Source organism: Fusarium fujikuroi, chromosome FFUJ_chr01, assembly GCF_900079805.1.
Source record: "Fusarium fujikuroi IMI 58289 draft genome, chromosome FFUJ_chr01".
NCBI classification, from domain to species: domain Eukaryota; kingdom Fungi; phylum Ascomycota; class Sordariomycetes; order Hypocreales; family Nectriaceae; genus Fusarium; species Fusarium fujikuroi.
This window is the reverse complement of record NC_036622.1, coordinates 6188647-6206064: the sequence shown is the minus strand read 5'-3', so window position 1 is coordinate 6206064 and position 17418 is coordinate 6188647. Positions and strand designations below refer to the sequence as shown.

The following is a 17418-nucleotide window of genomic DNA, read 5'->3' as shown; positions in this document are numbered from 1 at the left end:
GCGGCTGAAGCAGGGTTCTTCACATCGTCATCCCTTCCCACAAGCCTTTCATTGGAGCCAATTGGTTGGGGATATCCGTGTGTCCATGCTGTGTAACTGTGGCGGTAGCATTCAATTCGCCCATTTCCCCGCTGATGTGATTGCGCGACAGCCTGCAGCAAAAATCGTGCCACGAAATGGATGCCACGTATTAATTGTTTGTAATTTCAGCACTTCCTTTCCCCTTTGAAGCAAGACTCTCAGCCACCATGTCTCAGCAGACGAGGAGCGGGGTAGTGACATCTCATCCACTTCGAGTCCTCAAGACTCCCATCAGGGCAATTATCAACAGTGCCCTTTTTATTTTACTTCAGTTGAACAAAGCTCTTTGATGCTTATAGTACTTGAGATACTACGATGTCTTTCGAGGCTCACTCTCAAAGCGATGATGTGGCTGTGGAGTACAGGCACAATATCCGCTTGCTTGCAGCAGAATGCCAGAGCCTCTTTGCTGAAGAAGTGATTGACAACATATCTATTAGCACTTGTATTCGTAGAGCCGAGCACAGATTCCTCTTGTGGGCCAGCTTTCTCGGGGTTTACGGCGATGAACAGCAATGCCTTGATGTCCGATTGCAGAATTCTCCGGAAATGAAAAATCTCATCTTGCTTATGCTGCAAGTGCTGAAGCGAAACCTTGTTCATGGTGTGTTCTCTGCCTTTATCTAGGTTCATTAATTGATGTGCTACTATAGTGATTGCTGAGCCTTACGAGATCAGCAATGACGATCAAAAGGGTCCTGTATATGGGATTAATGGTGCATTGGATCGTCTTCATCGCCTGGCTACCATTATTCAAAGTGAACAAAGCATCAACGAGACACGAGTTGCTCATAAGCTCCGCAGCAGTCGGGTCTTAGATGATTTCGGAGAAACTGTTATGAACTTCCTGCAGAAGCACTTTCCAGAAGCCCCATTGTCACTACAGCTACAGTTAACAAGATCAGTCATACGTCGAACAAAGAACTTAATATACTCGAGGCAACAAAGTCAGGCACCTTGGCAAAACAATCTCAGTAACAGAATATCATTGTTGAGTCTCGAGGCAGAAGGTGGCTCGGCTGATCCTCTCCGCGCCAACGCTGGAGAATCCTCTGTGTATCTGGACAAGAGGGTCACAAAATTACATAACAACACTGATCAACGGGCTCCGAGTACCCACTCGAATACCTCACAAGGCCTGAACTTCTACCCTGATCTTCCCTGTCTCAATGACGGGGAAGGAGAAGTGCCCTGCGAACTTTGTTCAGCTCTGCTGGACAAGACAATTACCGAAAGTCAAGACGCTTGGCAGTAGGTCTTTTAGAAAACAAGTCATAGGCATAACTGAAAGTTTTAGGAAACATGTCGATGATGATTTGCGACCCTATGTCTGTGTTTCGGAAGAATGTGTGGAAACTGAATTGCTGTTTCTAACTCCAGCTGACTGGAGATCTCATATGGAGGCAGTACACAGTATGGAGTGGCCACGGTATGTTCACCAGGTAGTGTGGACATGTCCACACTGCCAACAAGCTTCGGTGGAAACAACATTCACTTCTGCAGAAGATTTCAGTCGCCACTTGAGGGAAGGCGATACGAAATCTCACCGTCTTTGTGTTGGTTCATTTGAACTGAAGAAACTGACTGTAGAATGCAAACGATACAAGCCAATCAACGAAGGGGAATGCCCACTTTGCAAGTCCTATGGGGAAGCAGATGGTCCTACCATTGGACTTGAAAGCCACGACGAATTGGAAGACTTCTACGACCATTTCATCCAACATCTACGATTTGTTGCATTTAAAGCAATCGAATTATGGGATACTCAAACTGTTGCAACACTGAACCAGCATACATCTGTTGAGGATGGTGTACATCACGTTAGCCAGTTATCCGACGGTGAGGATGGGTCTAAGCAGGTCAAGTCCTTTCCTCATGTTGACGGCCCCTCCCCCTATCTTCCGGATGATACTCTGACTAGTCATTTCCGGGACGAAATGGACCGGATATCGATAAGGGGAGTCAATGGTAAGGATCAAGTTGTTCCTTATCTTCCCCTTTCGGCTCTGGAGAAGTACTGGACGGATGAGCGAGTCATGGGGATTCTGAAGTCCCGAGCCATTCACATCCCCGAGGATGTGCGATCCATCAACCAAAGCTACATCAGAATATTCTCCATTCTTGTCTATAGTGGTTTCTGTGACAAGATTTCATGGTTCTTCCATCACAATACGTCCAAGTTAGACGACTACGACCTTCCGTTTGATGGCAGTACCTTGGAGAGTTCCAGTGAATGGTCTATCTCTTTTTTGGACCATCAATGGATGTTTTGTCCTGTCGAAATTACCGATGGTTATTGCCACCAGCAGGCCCTGGATTTGCGAGTTATTTTACCTGTGACTTATGGCGAGTACATCAAAGAACACCGTACGGCACCCGATGGAGCCATTTTGCTCAAGGTTGACTTCAACTTTGGATTTGACTCTTATCTTTCAATGGTGGGTGACCTCTCTTCAGCTCAGATCGGATGACATTTAATAAAATTAGGGCGAACATGTGGTATTCAAAGTCTACGAGGATGACAAAGGAGAGATGCGCTACAACGCCGAGACAGACGCGTACCTCAGACTTCAGAAGCTTCCAAATGTTTCCATAACAAATTATTTTGCGAGCTTCCACTTTCCAGAGGCCAACAGGTTTGTTATCGTTTTGGAATATGCAAAAGCCGGTTCTCTTGCAGACTACCTAGAGGCAAATCTACCACCTACGACCCCAGAAGACGCTCTATCGTTATGGAAGGCTATGTTCAATCTTACTGAGGCCTTAAACTCCTTGACCGCGATCTATCAACTGGATCCCAGGTCACAAACCTTTGTTGGGTGCGTTCCAGTTAATTTCCTCATCTCAAATTACTGACACGCTTCAGGGTACATCAAGAGATCAACCCAGGCAACATTCTGGTTTTCCCTAGAGGCAAAGGGACATCCCGATTTGACGTTCAGTTCAAATTCAAAGACTTCGGAATGGCTGCATCAGGAGCCATGTCAGCCTCAGACAAAAGGCTAAGGCTCGGAAACGGACGCAACAGATTTTATGGTAGGTCCCTTGTGGCATCCTTTGATTGACTTCAAGGTTTGACGGATAATCACAGTCTCCCCAGAGGTGTTCAATTTCGCAATCTACGGTAATAGCGTCAAAGCAATATCTCACTTAGTCGACATCTGGTCACTGGGTGCTCTGTTCAGTGACATTCTCATATGGACAATCACTGGCACCAGTGGCCAAGAGGAATACCGCCTTGAACGAAAGGCGGAGGCTTCGCAAGTCCAACACTTCAGTGACCTAGACTATGTTTGTTGTTTTCACGATGGTGAGAAAAGACTGAAAGCTATTGACTACGTTCATAATGAAGCCTTGGAATCCCGGGGCAACGGCGATTTCGTATCACCTGCTATCAGCGATCTTATTCTTGACTATATGCTTGTTGAGCCCCGCGATCGGCTAGATGCTATGCAAGTCTATCAAATAGCCGCAAGCAAGTTCAAAGAATACCAGAAGTCACTGGACGATAGTATTTTGCCGACACTGAATAGTTCTGATACCCAGCCTTTTCATCCATCAACTCCATTACACCAGCTTCCTACCGCTCGCGATACTGTGCCTTCATCAGATGCTACATTCCCACCGACAACACCTACGCAAACAGTCACAACCACAGTCACAACCACAGTCACGACGCCTATACAGATATACAGACCACCAACAATCACCATAGAGCACTTCCACCAACATATCTCAGCGAACCTACGCGAGGGCATCAATGGCGACGGCGATCAGGTTCTTTATGTTGTACCATCCGCTTTGGATAACTACTGGACTGGACGACGTGTCGATACCATCCTGATCTATCAACAGCCTCCAGTCGCCCAAAGCTCAGATTGGATCATTAGTGACTTCCCTCGCGTGTTTTCCATTCTGACCTACATTGGCCAGCCACAAGAGATATCGTTCTTTTGTAGCCATATGGAGGGCCTTGATGACCGACGACTACCCTTCGATGACAGTTGTTTCCCCCCGACTTGCAAATGGGCGGGCGACTTCCTACGAGAGCAGTGGATGTTCATACCTCTGTTTTTCCCGAAAGACAAGATCATTAGTCGTGACGTGCATCCGAAGACCATTTTACCTGTTACATATCAGAAGCAAATCACGCAGAAGCGTGGCGGACGTGATACAGCCACATTATGGGAAGTAGAAGTGCATTCTGGAGGAAGCCTAACGGCATCGGAAGATCAGCCTGTTGTCTTTAAGGTATATGAGGGCGCTGGGGCAGAAGACTTCTACAAAGCCGAGACGGGTGTTTATCTCAAGCTCAGCGCCAAGAACAATAAGTATATCACCAAGTACTTTGCTTCAATTTCATTCCAGGGAAAGAGGAAATACATAATAGTTCTCGAATATGCAGCCGGGGGATCCCTTCGTGACTTCTTCCGGAACACACCTCCACCTGTCAGCCCGAGCGAGTTCCGATTACTGTGGAGTAGGTTACTCAAGCTTCTCGATGCCCTGCACGTTCTACACGATCTCTACCGACCGGATGGAGCTCCAAACTGGTTCCTCGCAGGGTTAGTGGATGGCGCAGAGTAAAGAGGCAGTTATATGCTGACGTGTTCTAGGGTTCACCAAGATATCCAGCCAGCAAACATCCTTGTTTTCCCTGAAAAAGACAAAGACTCCCGTTTTGACGTAAGGTTCAAGCTCACGGACTTTGGGTTGGCAGAAATCGGCAGAGTCTCAGCTTCGGGAGGAAAGCTGGCGACAGAGAATAGGGGCAACCGGATGTACAGTACGTGCTGCCAAACATTGACTGACATATCTAACCATAAATCTAGTTTCACCCGAGAGCTTCGCCAACTTCTCGGTTCAAAACACCGTCCGAACAGATCTTCCACCAACGGCAGACATCTGGGCCCTGGGCGCCGTGTTCAGCGACGTCCTTATCTGGTCGATTTGTGGTGAGCTAGGTCGTGAACAGTACCGCGTCCGAAGGAGAGCCGAGATTTCTTCTCAGCGTCATATGAAGGAACGCGATCACGATGCTTGCTTTCACGACGGAGTGGACCGCCTTGCCGCTGTTGAGGAGTCACATAAGTTAGCGCTTCAAGACAAAAGAGGCAATGACAATATCTCACCATATATGAGCGAGGTCATACTGGATTATATGCTCACTAGTGTGGACGAGAGATTGGCCGCGATGAATATTAGGATCCGAGCAGAGAAGAAGATTAAGAACATGAAGGAAGGCTCACTCGATAATGGCCAGGCTGTTGCAAGTGTTCGGCCTACGCAAGCACGTCCAACGTCAACAAATAGACGAAGAACTGTGCCTACCCCATCCCTACCAGGTATGTCGCAGGTAGGAAATCCTGTGTTGCCAGCTCGCCAAGAGGCAAATCAGTTCTGTGCTTCCCCCAGGGCCTCTCTGGATCACTCTACTGCGGAACCCCCTTCACCAGCGCGATCAGTCACCCAGGTCACATCTTCTCCAATGAACAGAGGTCAGCTTCAGGTGCAGACTCCAAAATCTCCGCCCGCAGTCACGAAGGTTACAGTGAATGAAGTATACCAAATGATGGAGAAGACCAGCCTTTCGTCCTTCCCCACTCCGTTAGGCATGAGATCAGATAAGGCGAAGGAGATAATGAAGCTCCCCGGTATGGAAGAGGCTCGAATCAAGATCGCGATGGCTAGAGGCAGGGACCAGGTATGTTTCTGACTCTTATTGCGTCAGGCTCGACTAATCGCCAGTTTCTAGATTATGCTCATTGATAACTTCAAATCCATGCAACAGTACAGAGCCAAAGTGACGAAGACGGCAAGGGTCATCAGTTATGTTGCAAAAGCTGTTGACGAGGACGGTATGGAGCTTTACGCTGCATCGGAAATCGCCAAGAAGCCACGGATTTGCAAGACTAGCTCGCAGATCGAGAAAGCAATCGCCAGGATGCCGACCGTCGACGGGACCTGTAACATGAGAGGTTGTCTGGACACAATACTCGATCGGGTTCTTGTTGGAAGAAAGGTCAAACCCACGAGCATCTATGTCTATACCGATGGGGTCTGGGAACCTGGTGTTGATCAGGTCAAATTTTCCATCAAGCGGGCTATTGACTACCTGATCAAGTGCGGGCAACCATCTTCAACACTGATGTTTCAGTTCGTCCAGTTCGGGAGTGATACCGAAGGGACTGGCCGGCTGAAGTTTCTGGATAATAAGTGCATAAGAGAGGTAGAGACGGAGAGCTAGTAAGTGCTGCAATCTCACCAACTCCCGGGATTTAGCTAACACTTTGCTTAGCGATATTGTTGATACCAAGCACTGTGACGATCATGTTCCAAATATTGTTATCGGGAGCTTCTCGAGATACGACGACGAGGTTGGATCTAGCGAGGAAGGTCAATTAAGGATATGATTCTGATAGATTATTTGGTCCAGTCACTCAGACTCTTAGACTATGAATACCAATGTTTTTAGGCGTTGCGCAAGGCGAATAATTGAATACCAGTCGGTTAATTCCAACTCGATTTTATTCAAATTCTGAGAACTGCTAGGAAAAGAAACATTTGCTCTAATAAAGCCACCGTGTGCAAGACGGGCCATTTCTACCGCAACTACCACAATTATCATGGAAAGATAGTCCTTTGCTACTGTTAAAGGAAACGAGGTCTCCAAAAATCGGCTCGATATGCGTCCGTACCCGGACGAATGTTGACCCGACGGCTGATTTGCTGTACAAGGTTTTAGTCTCGACCGGGATTGAGGAACCGATTCCGGCCGGATTTGCGCCTGGTGGATTCAGCCGAGGCCCCGGATCTCAAATGAAAACAGTCAAAATGCCTTACCAATCACAGGTGGCGATGGCCTTAATGGTTATCAAATGGAATTTTCTGACCGCGCAGTTGACAAAAGTCTCCGTGCGAGTGTACAGCTTATTATAACCTTGCTGCATTGCTCCTTGTCTCCATCAAACCGGTGCAAAAGCAACAATGGCAACAGATATGCTCTCAATCACAGCGCCAAACTATACTAGCCCATCTGGCTATGAGATCTCAACGGTCCCAAGGCCAATTATCATTGCAGATAATGAGGTTCTCATTAAAGTCCATGCTGCGAGCATCAATCCAGTCGACGTCAAGAAGGCCGCCGGCGTCTTCAAGATGGCAATAAAGGAAGAGTGAGTTGCCTCGTCTACCCAGGTTGGAGAGAGACGACAGGCTGATGTCAAGATTCTCAAGGTTCCCGTATAAGATTGGGTACGACGCTGCAGGTGTCATCGTTGAAGTTGGAAAGAGAGTGACGGCGTTGGAAGTGGGCGATGAAGTCTACACGAGACTGCCAGAGATCGGGAGAGGTATGATGAAATGGTTGGTTAGAAGTGAGAATTCAAAACGCTGACATTATGACACAGGCGCCTGGAGTGAGTATGTGAAGTGCACAGATGCCTACGTCTCCTTGATGCCTGAGAGTCTTTCCTTTGCCGATGCTGCATCGCTACCGCTGGCTGGAGTCACGGCATTGCAGGTTCTTGGGCAATACAGGGGCTCCCTTGAGGGCAAGACGGTGTTAATCCCCGGTGGCTGTAAGTCGCTTATCACAACTGCCTTGGGAGAGAAATGTTAATTTTTGTATCTAGTAAGCGGTACAGGAGCGCTTGCATGTCAGCTTGCCAAGAACGTATTTCATGCTGGAAAGGTTATCACTACAGTCTCGACCGCCAAAATCCCAAAAGTGCCGAAGCTTCTTGGCGAGGGCACAGTGGATCAGAGTGAGTCCTGACATCAAACGCCGAGAAGTGGCTAAGCAGTATCACAGTCATCGATTACACCAAAGAGAAAATCTCAGAAGCCATTCCTCCAAAGTCGGTTGACTTTTGTTTCGACACAACCGGTCAAGCCATGGAGTTCCTCTCACTCATGGTCCCATCAACCGGCATGATCGTCTCAATCTCAACGACTCCATCTGCCTCGACCCTCCAGGCTTCTAGTGTGATGCGACGGCCAGAAAACCCTCGGATCCCGTTCGCCGGACGAGTTTTCCTCGATGCAGCTGATGCGATACGTAGACTTCGGGCTTGGCGATGGGGTGTCACATACATGTATCACTTCTTGGATCCAAATCGAGAGGAGTTGGATACGCTTACGGGTTATGTGGATAGTGGAATGGTCAAACCCGTTGTCGGGGCGAAGGTCGATATGAGAGATATCAAGGCCGTTCGCGAGGCTTGCGATCAAACCTATAAAGGAAAAGGCGGATTGGGAAAGACTGTTTTCGAAGTCATCAAGGATTGATAGTAACCGAGCGAGTAACATTACAGTTATAGTTTTGACTTCAAGAACGACAAGTCTCGTGGACTAACCACTTCGGCCTTGATCTCCTCTCTTGACCTCTCCACATCTTTCCTCACAAGTTCTGAATACAGCTGCTGTATCCTCTCCGTCAAAGGGCCTCTCTTCCCATCACCAATTACCCGCCCATCGATTTCCGTAACATGGATTTGTGAGGGGAAAGTCCCCGTGCAAAAAGCCTCATCGGCGCCATACGTCTCAGTAAGTGTGAAGTCCAGTTCTCGAATAGTGATGCCATTAGATCGACAAACATCAATGGTCTTCTGACGGGTAATTCCTTGCATCTGGTTATCCTTGGTAGGAGCCCAGACTTCATCACCCCGAACAATAAAGAAGTTGACCGAGTTGCATGTCTTGACGAAGCCGCGTAGGTCAAGCATAAGAGCCTCGTCGACATTCATCACGTTCGCATGAATGCAAGCTTGAACATCTGTGGCTTTTGAGATGTGGTTCCACTGCTCATCCTTGACGTCAGGGGGCCCACGGCGGACCCATGTTGTCGCGAGTCTCAATCCTCTTGACTTGGAGTTGGGGTCAACGGCTTTGGACTCGGGGATGATGACGATGAGAGGAAGGCCGATGTTGACCTTGGGGTTTTGGTAAGGAGTAGCCTTTAGACCGCGACTCACGACAAGTCTGATGTGAACATGTTCATCATCTCCCATGTCATTCGCATCAAGTGTCTTGTGAATGAGGTCGAGAAGATCTCCTTTGGATAGACCAAGGTCCATGTACATGGCTTTCGCTGACTGGAAAAGGCGGTTGATGTGCTCTTTGGCGAACTGAACACGGCCCTTGTTTGCTCGGATACCTTCCTTGACTAGTGTTAGTCATTGTTTCGTAGTTTGTTGGGGACCGGAGCCTACCCAGATGCCATCGCCAATCAGGAAATTTGAGTCAAAAACTGAGACTACAGCTTCTGCTCGAGGTACCAAATTGAACTCGCCAGTGACGCCATCACGAATTCCAACCTTGGCCTCGGTTAGTACCTATCATGCACATACTCAATGAAGCAACTTACTCTGATAGAAGCATTCTTCGCATTCGGCACTGAGCTATGCGTTGAGCCTCCATGGCTTCCCTGCTTGGTGTTTGTCATATTTGCTGTCGATTGAATCCTGTATATGGGGCTTTGATTTCGTGATATTGAGATGGAATGGTTCAATTCAGTCAAATATTATATCTCCGAGAATTTTAATACGGTTCATGATGGATCTTCGGACCGTGGAGGTGAGCTCGGTGTCCACCGGACGGCAAATTCGGTCGTGACCGAGATGACTCGCGCACGCGTGATAATCCGATAAGATAATCCGATAAGGGCTTGGATCATCTGCCACTGAGTTCGAGCCTACAGAAAGTCTCGGATGCTATACAGGCCTCGGGAAGCAAGAAAACACCAGGTTTCAAGATAAATTCACCAAAAAAATAACTTAATAAAGATATCCTAAATTTATATAAATTTACCTTAAGTCTTTTTGTCACCTAGGCTTAAGGTCCTGAATTTTCTTCTCGACACTTAATCGCGACGATTTCGCGGTTCCGTTATCAAAATCGGCCAACTACCCACTGTAACTTGACGTGATCGCAAGGCTCCCCAATCGTCATCGGCGTCAATTCTGGTTCGTTCGTTATCATGCCCAACCCCAGATAACAAGGCGGGGTGATAGGCTAGAACTCCCCAAAGCAGTAAAGTCCCCTCGGTAGCGTCCGAGTAGTGAGCTCGGTGGTGACCGAGCGTCTCGTTGTACACCGAAGCCCAACAACTACAGCGATAAACTCCCCGTTGCAGCGAAATTGGCCCCGCTAAACCCGGGGAAGTGGTAGACTAACTTTGTAGCAGATTTGACTTGAGAAATTCATAAAGACGACCATGCGAAGCATCCAAAGATCGTCGAGGGCCTTCTCATCTCGACTCTAGACTTGGACTTCTTCGATAATTTTCCACCATGTCGCAGACCCCCAAGACTGAGCAAGGCCAGGCTAAGGACATGGCTCAATCTGTCGCTTCTGATCGCGAGCAGGATGAGACGCTGGAGTTAACCAAGGCCCAGTCAAAGCGACTGCTCCTCAAGACAGACTTGGTCGTCATGCCGCTGGCTGTTCTGTCTATGACATTGGCTTTCTTGGATAAGGTATGTCTGGATACTCAAATTCTACCCATTGCCTGCTGACGGATCCAAGAATGCACTGGGATACGCCGCCATCTTCGGTATCAAAGAAGATGCTCACCTCAAGCCCCAAGAGTACAGTTGGCTAAGCAGTATCTTCTACTTTGGTTACCTAGCCATGGAGTTCCCTAACCTCTGGCTAATGACCAAGATTCCTATTGGTAAATACGTCGGTGGCTGCCTCACTCTATGGGGTATTGCCCTATGCTTCATGGCACTTTGCCATAACTTTGCAGGACTGGCGACAATTAGATTCCTTCTTGGTGTTTTTGAAGCTGCAGTACTACCTTGCATGATGATCATCAACTCCATGTGGTATTTGAGGAATGAGCAGCCTCTGAGAACGGCGTTCTGGTATAATACTTTCGCTGGTGTGTTTGGAGGCATTCTGTCTTATGCCATTGGACAGATTAATGGATCGCTATCCACCTGGAAGGTTAGTGACTATCATTTCAAGTTATGTTTCTGTGCTGATAAGAGATTTTAGTACATCTTCCTCATCTATGGATCTTGCACCATCCTCGCTGGAGCTCTTGTCTTTTTCGGTCTTCCCGATACTCCCTCAAAGGCATGGTTCTTCACTGAAGAGGAGAAGAAGCTTGCGATGATTCGTCTCGCACCCAATCAGACCGGTATCGAGTCAAAGAAGGTATGTAGCAATTTATGCTCCATCACATAAATCGAGGCTTACATAAATCCAGAAATTCCAAACTGCTCAGATCTTGGAGGCGCTTCGTGATCCCAAATGCTACTGCATCTGGCTCGGTGTCTTTGGCTATGCCCTCGCTAACGCAGGTATCACAAACTTCAACCCTCTCATCATCGCTGGCTATGGCTTCAGTAAGACCAAGACTGTTTTGATGGCCACTCCTCAGGCAGCAGTCGCAATGATCAGTCAAGCTATCCTCACCACTGTTGCGTTCTTCATTCCCAATCTGAGGTGTATCTTCTGGATCTTTGGTGCGCTGATGGGTCTTGTCGGGGCTGTCATGGTACATTCTCTTGATGTTGCGACTCAACGCGACGCGTCTTTGGCAGGAGTCTATCTCATGGGCTTCTACAACGTCCCTTGGGTCTTTCTGCTCAGTCTCTCTTCCTCGAACACAGCTGGTGCGACAAAGAAGAGCTTTATGGGTATCTCTATTGCAATTGTTTACGGTATGTACCATCCTACTATACACTTCGTCCGTTCTCGCCCTCTGACTAACACGTACAGCCGTTGGAAATATTGTCGGACCTCAGTTCTTCCTCGACAGACAGGCACCCACGTATGCCCTCGGCATCGGTTCTATGCTTTTCGCGTTTGTCTTGATGGCTGCCACTGGCTTGGCGTACTATGTTCTCTGCGGTATAGAGAACAGGAGGCGCAACAAGCAATATGGCAAGGCTCACGACGACACTGACATTGGACTGGAGGCGGAAAGGAGCGACAAGACGGATTGGCAGAATCCCAACTTCCGCTACACTTACTAGAAGAGCCTAAGCTTTTCTCGAGATATATTGCTTCCGATTAATTCATAAATTGATAATATGCACAATCTTACCCTGCTCATTGGTGAACTGGTTAATGAGACGCGTAATGTTCGCGTGTTAATTACGCGAGTGCATTTTTATGACTTTGTGATACAGCACTTTCAGTAGAGCTTTATAGATTTGTTGTCAAATAGAAATATTATAGCCGCAAAGACTTACAAGGCGTTGCAAATAGTGATTTGAAGAAGATCAAAGGTCAGGCGTCAGAAACCAGAGACATGCAAAGTTGCGGCATACTTCAGTGGGGCGCCCCGTGATCGGTCCAAGAAAAGGCTACCCTGTATGTTGCTTTGAAATGTCGATGTTTGCTCTGGAATAAATGTGTTGATGAGCTCACTATAGGATATAATTTAAGGTAAATAAACAACATATAGTAGAAAAGCCAAATTCATATAGTTTGAACTTCATCGGTGAATTATTCTGTGTGAACCATCACGCAGTCTACACTGGGCGTGTGATAGTTCATGTCAATCAATCGAGCTGTTTCCTCAAGCTTATCGATAAACAGATATCGGATAACGCCGAGATAACCCTCGGCTCGGTAGTTGCATAATTCCGATCCGTTATGGCGTCAACCATGATGGTCCTACTATTTTCGGATGGATACGAGGCATTTAGACTTGGCTATTGTCCTTGTGCACCAGGAAGAAAAGGATATCGCTACCCTAAACAATAATGTTCCATGCTTTCAACTCTCCAACCATCTGTTTCAAAAGCATGCAGTCGGTGTCGGTCACGTAAGGTCAAAGTGAGTTCGTCTACAGGCAATGGTAAGCTCTTTTGGGACCCTCGGCTGACACCGAGTCTAAGTGCGATCTCAGAGTTCCGCAGTGTACAGCATGCGCACGACAGAATGAAGCATGTAATATCACAGACTGTGTCTCTTACCCGTACACAGTGGTGAGAGCCCTTCAGGATCGAATCAATGACCTCGAAGCGAGACTGAGACTGGTCCCAACACCCAATGAGATCGTTCCTGAGCCGGAGCCAGAGCCCTCGGAAGTGAATCCGGAACCCCGTGCTGATCTGCAGAAGGAGGCTGAAGAGGTGGGTTTCCTCACCACGGGAGGATCAGATCTGTACTCAGGTAGCAAGTATGGTAAGTGAAGATCAATCATGATCATCAATTGAAGACCCTGCTGATCTTTGATCTGCTTCAGTCGGCAGCGCGGCCGGATCGACATTTGCGAGGATCTTCTTCAAGCAGCTTAATCTTGTTCCCTCGTGGGATTCCGGGAGTCAGGGAAGTGGTCTTGAACAGCCCCTGTGTGAAGCAACTGCTGCACTTCCGCCTCAGCCTATCGCAAGGGCTCTCCTCCACATCTACATCTCTAGGGTACACATCTGGTGGCCATTCTTACAGCTTCCGCATTTGAGAAGGGTCTTTCAGCGTATCTATGAGAGTCCTAGGCAGTGTAGTGACCATGAAAAGTTTACTGTCTTTGTTACTCTAGCTTTAGCAAGCAGTCAACTGACCACGAAGGATGCCCAGTCTCCAGCAATGATGGACCTCAACGACTCCAATGCATACTTCCAGACCTCATTGCGCTTCTTCAACAATTTTAGTGACCATCCAAGAGACCTTTTCGGGATTCAAGCAGTGCTACTTCTGGCGATATGGATGCTAGACTCGTCTCACAGCAGCCACAATAACGACCTCTGGCAGCTCAGCCGGTACATCATGTCAGCAGCCATAGAGGCAGGACTCCACCGTCACAACAAGGACTGGGGTTTCACAGCTGAAGAGCTAGAAGTCCGGAATAGGACGTGGTGGTGTGCATACAACCTGGAGCGGTCAGTTGTCTTGCCCAATTGAGAGTTCTGACTCGACTGACCTCGCAAACTAGACAAGTTGCGACTCTGACAGGGCGAGTCTTATCCATTCGGGACCACGCAGTCCACACCATGTTACCCAATCCAGCCACTTTCGATGCACTGACCCCTCTTGAGAGCTCCATGGCCCCCGTTCTCCACAAGCACAACGTTGAGGTTATTCGTCACATTATTACATTGCGGAGAATTGGTGGTCGCATCCTTGAGTCGATCTACATAGCGAGAGGGCCAAGCGGCACGGCTATGGATACTACATTCCAGCAGATTTGTGCGACCTCCGACCAAATCCGGAGAGACCTCGAACTCTGGGAGCAGCAATTGGAGGCAATGGGACTAAAGCCATCTCGAGAGTACTCTGAGATGAAGATTGAGTACTGCCTTTTGCAGCTTCTGCTACACAGACCATCGCCGACATTCATGGTGCCATCGCGTCAAATGGCGTCCTACTGTTCCAAGGCTGCATCGACTGCAATCAGTCACTGGTCGAAAATCGAGGGCGAATATGGCATTTCTGCTATTTGTCGATGTTTTAGACAGCTGCATGATATTATCCTTGTCGGACTAGCGGCTCTTTACTACGATTGGTGAGTTCGGCAAGCTGAACGAGCTGAACGAGCTGAACCCTGGAATGTGACTGACATGCTTATCCTGCAGGCAAGCGATGGCCCTTCCACAGACTGGAGATGTTGCTCCGAGGTCACATCGACATTTCAACGACACTGCGATTTGCCTAGACCTGATTGACCGAGGAATTACTAATATGAGAGCTCCATATTTGACAAAGTACAAAGACTTGTTCCAGGCTGTGAGGAACAAAGTTTACGCCAAGACGATTTTCACCAGCATAAGTCCAGGGGCTACGAACTCGACCATATCCCCTGGCACAATGTCACAAGGACTTATTTTTAATCCTAGCGACGATATGATGTTCTCGATGGGTGATGGGGTAGAAGCATATGTGAACCAGGTGAATGAGTTCTTGGATGGCGGTGGATTCAATGTTGATGAGGCTCTTGATGCATGGTACGATGCTTTGATGGGGGAAATACAGAATGGAGATGCCCAGATGATGGAGTGACTTCAGGGCAGAAAAGTTAATAGTCAATTATCGACTGCAAATGGATGAGATATTGGTATTGATAATGTTGCTACGATTTTACGAGGCGACCAACGATATTAAAGTGTGGCTGATATTGACGTCGCCATCAATGAGACAGTTGAACTGTTAGCCCGTAGTTGACAGCTGACAAAAGAAGCTAGCACGTCTTTGGCGCCGTTGTAAACCCCTGTTCAGCTGGAGGCGGCTCGAAATGGAGTCGACTAGCCGATGCCGAGACATTGACTTGAGCCGCTGAAACACTCGACCAATCACGGGGATCCAGAATGAGTTTGGCCAACAAAACAAAGTGGATGAATTGCATTAAGTAAGGATAACTAATAGATCGATCCCCCAGCCAGTTCAATGCATGTCTCAGATGCAGAGGTACAAGGGCACTGTAAAATTCTGAAAGCGCAATAGATCGATTATTATGAGAAGAGAAACGCCACATTCTGACTCGACATGCCTCCGAATATCATTTCCCCTTTGGACTAGATGTAGAGAGGATACAAGACCATAGCAGCAAAGAGGACGGCTTTGAGGACAACAGATTTGGTCACCTTAGTCTCGGCCGCGTGGCCAGTAACAACGACGGCCGATGGACTAGCGTCGTCAGAAGGAGATGCCGACTCCGATCCCGTTTCATCTCCGTCCCCGTCTCCGTGCCCGGCTTCATTACCCGCTGCAGTAGAGGCTCCGTTAGGTGCATCCACAGTGGAACTGTGAGAACTAGTGTCCGCACCTCCACCAGCGGGCAGTTCGGGAGCGCCGGTGTTCTTAGGGCCCTCGGGTAATTCGTCGCCTTTTCCAGCACCATCATGCTTGGCATCTGAACCACCAGATACTTGAGACGGTTTCTGGGCATCGGGCAATTCAGGGCCACCGCGAGAAATCCACGGGTACACACTCTCAGCGGGAGAAACAGGCACGACGGTTTTGTGAACAACGGACGTGACGACCGCAGTAAGAGTAGAGCCAGCCCTGGCGGCCCCACCGTGAGACCCCTGAGCAGCTGTGGCTGACTCGATAGGGAGAGTCAAAGTGGTTGTTACTGGGTGCTCGCCACAGACGTGACAGATAACGGCCGTGGTGGTGAAACCAGGAGGACACTCGGTGGAGGGAGGTCTCTGGCAGTGAGACGAGGCGCAGGGGGCGGTGATGGTATAAGTATGTACACCTGGACCATTGGGGCCAAGGGTTGAAAGGGCAGTGGTGTAGATGATAGTGCCGCCGCCTGTCACCTGACCATGACCAGAACCATCGGAACCATCGGAGCCAGAGCCGGAGCCAGAGCTATGGGGTCCAAATGTAGAGGTAGGATGGAGACTGGTTACAGTGATGGGGGAAAGAGTGCTTGTCACGGTACAGTCTTCAGGGCTCGGAAGCTGTCCTCGCCTGATGGGGAGCCTGACGGGAAGCCAAGAGGCATGACTGACGGCGGGGAGGAGAAGAATGAGCGGAGTGAACAACATGATTAACGAGTGAAGCGGTGATATGTGCGTTGCTACTTTTCACCTCGAAAAGATGGTTGGAGTATTTATGTTTTTCACGCTGGCATGTCTCTAACCATTCCCAAAGATCACGCATCAGGTGAAGCCCTCTCAACAACAAGCACAACAAATCCGGCACGCGATCCCCTGCAGTCTTGATCTAGCCCGCCCTTGAAAGTAGAAGAAAAGTTAATCACATCTCCAAGACTTGCTGGAATGTCCCCTGCATTGGTTCGTGATACCATCACGACTTCCAGTTCCGTGGGAGCAGAGTGAATACTGATGTCTTTCTGAACTAACTATCCGGATTGGGTTTGTACCTTGTCTATTCTAGACAATGATTGGAACTGCCAACGGGCATATCCAGCTGAAAATCATAACCGGAAGTAGAAGGTCTGTCTCGGCAATGCCCTTCACACCAACGGGGATCGCTACACATCCTCTCCCTCAAGACCCTCCCATCCTATCAAACCCCCGTTATATCCACTTTCACCCATATCCAGATCCCGCGGGTAACGACTTTGTCTTAACTAGGGCAGAGTTAATATGACTTATACTTCAGGGCCTTCCGAATCATCATCAACGAGTCAACCAAAAGGCCCCCCTCAACACCATCCCAAGACCTTACGATGCCTAAAGCAGACAGAGGGATATTTGAAAAGGATAATATCATGACATTCGAGGAATTTGGTGGCGTTTTGAAGCGAGAGAGTAACGAATACGGTTGATTTATCTTCAATATAGCTTCTAAGCGAGGTGGGCTGAGAATAACTTCACTTGAAAGGTTTACTATCTTTGCATTCCTGACGGTATGTCTTCCCCCTGGCCCAGATGCTTAGAGAATAACTCAACAAGACAAACCTTAGTA

General features: G+C 48.3%; 6 protein-coding genes; 4 read left to right on the top strand and 2 right to left on the bottom strand.

Moving 5' to 3' along the window:
* Positions 1 to 396: 396 nt before the first annotated feature.
* FFUJ_00138 (uncharacterized protein) lies at positions 397 to 6494 on the top strand (the record flags this gene model as incomplete). XM_023573627.1 has 10 exons in its annotated part: positions 397 to 685; positions 735 to 1332; positions 1379 to 2519; positions 2569 to 2900; positions 2948 to 3117; positions 3173 to 4646; positions 4698 to 4867; positions 4914 to 5785; positions 5837 to 6327; positions 6380 to 6494. 10 exons carry the CDS (start codon positions 397 to 399, stop codon positions 6492 to 6494), a joined length of 5652 nt encoding a protein of 1883 aa, XP_023425317.1.
* A 574-nt stretch (positions 6495 to 7068) lies between these two features.
* Positions 7069 to 8370, top strand: FFUJ_00139 (related to oxidoreductase; the record flags this gene model as incomplete). XM_023573626.1 has 5 exons in its annotated part: positions 7069 to 7256; positions 7318 to 7433; positions 7491 to 7661; positions 7716 to 7847; positions 7895 to 8370. The coding sequence occupies 5 exons, from the start codon at positions 7069 to 7071 to the stop codon at positions 8368 to 8370; spliced, it is 1083 nt and encodes a 360-aa protein (XP_023425316.1).
* A 26-nt stretch (positions 8371 to 8396) lies between these two features.
* On the bottom strand, positions 8397 to 9526 carry FFUJ_00140 (related to D-alanine aminotransferase; the record flags this gene model as incomplete). XM_023573625.1 has 3 exons in its annotated part: positions 8397 to 9242; positions 9294 to 9398; positions 9449 to 9526. The coding sequence occupies 3 exons, from the start codon at positions 9524 to 9526 to the stop codon at positions 8397 to 8399; spliced, it is 1029 nt and encodes a 342-aa protein (XP_023425315.1).
* An 847-nt stretch (positions 9527 to 10373) lies between these two features.
* On the top strand, positions 10374 to 12068 carry FFUJ_00141 (related to allantoate permease; the record flags this gene model as incomplete). XM_023573624.1 has 5 exons in its annotated part: positions 10374 to 10559; positions 10609 to 11031; positions 11083 to 11244; positions 11297 to 11753; positions 11812 to 12068. 5 exons carry the CDS (start codon positions 10374 to 10376, stop codon positions 12066 to 12068), a joined length of 1485 nt encoding a protein of 494 aa, XP_023425314.1.
* A 659-nt stretch (positions 12069 to 12727) lies between these two features.
* Positions 12728 to 15039, top strand: FFUJ_00142 (related to purine utilization positive regulator; the record flags this gene model as incomplete). XM_023573623.1 has 5 exons in its annotated part: positions 12728 to 12865; positions 12939 to 13227; positions 13289 to 13922; positions 13976 to 14545; positions 14616 to 15039. The coding sequence occupies 5 exons, from the start codon at positions 12728 to 12730 to the stop codon at positions 15037 to 15039; spliced, it is 2055 nt and encodes a 684-aa protein (XP_023425313.1).
* A 512-nt stretch (positions 15040 to 15551) lies between these two features.
* On the bottom strand, positions 15552 to 16532 carry FFUJ_00143 (uncharacterized protein; the record flags this gene model as incomplete). The annotated part of the gene is made up of 1 exon (XM_023573622.1): positions 15552 to 16532. One exon carries the CDS (start codon positions 16530 to 16532, stop codon positions 15552 to 15554), a length of 981 nt encoding a protein of 326 aa, XP_023425312.1.
* Positions 16533 to 17418: the final 886 nt, after the last annotated feature.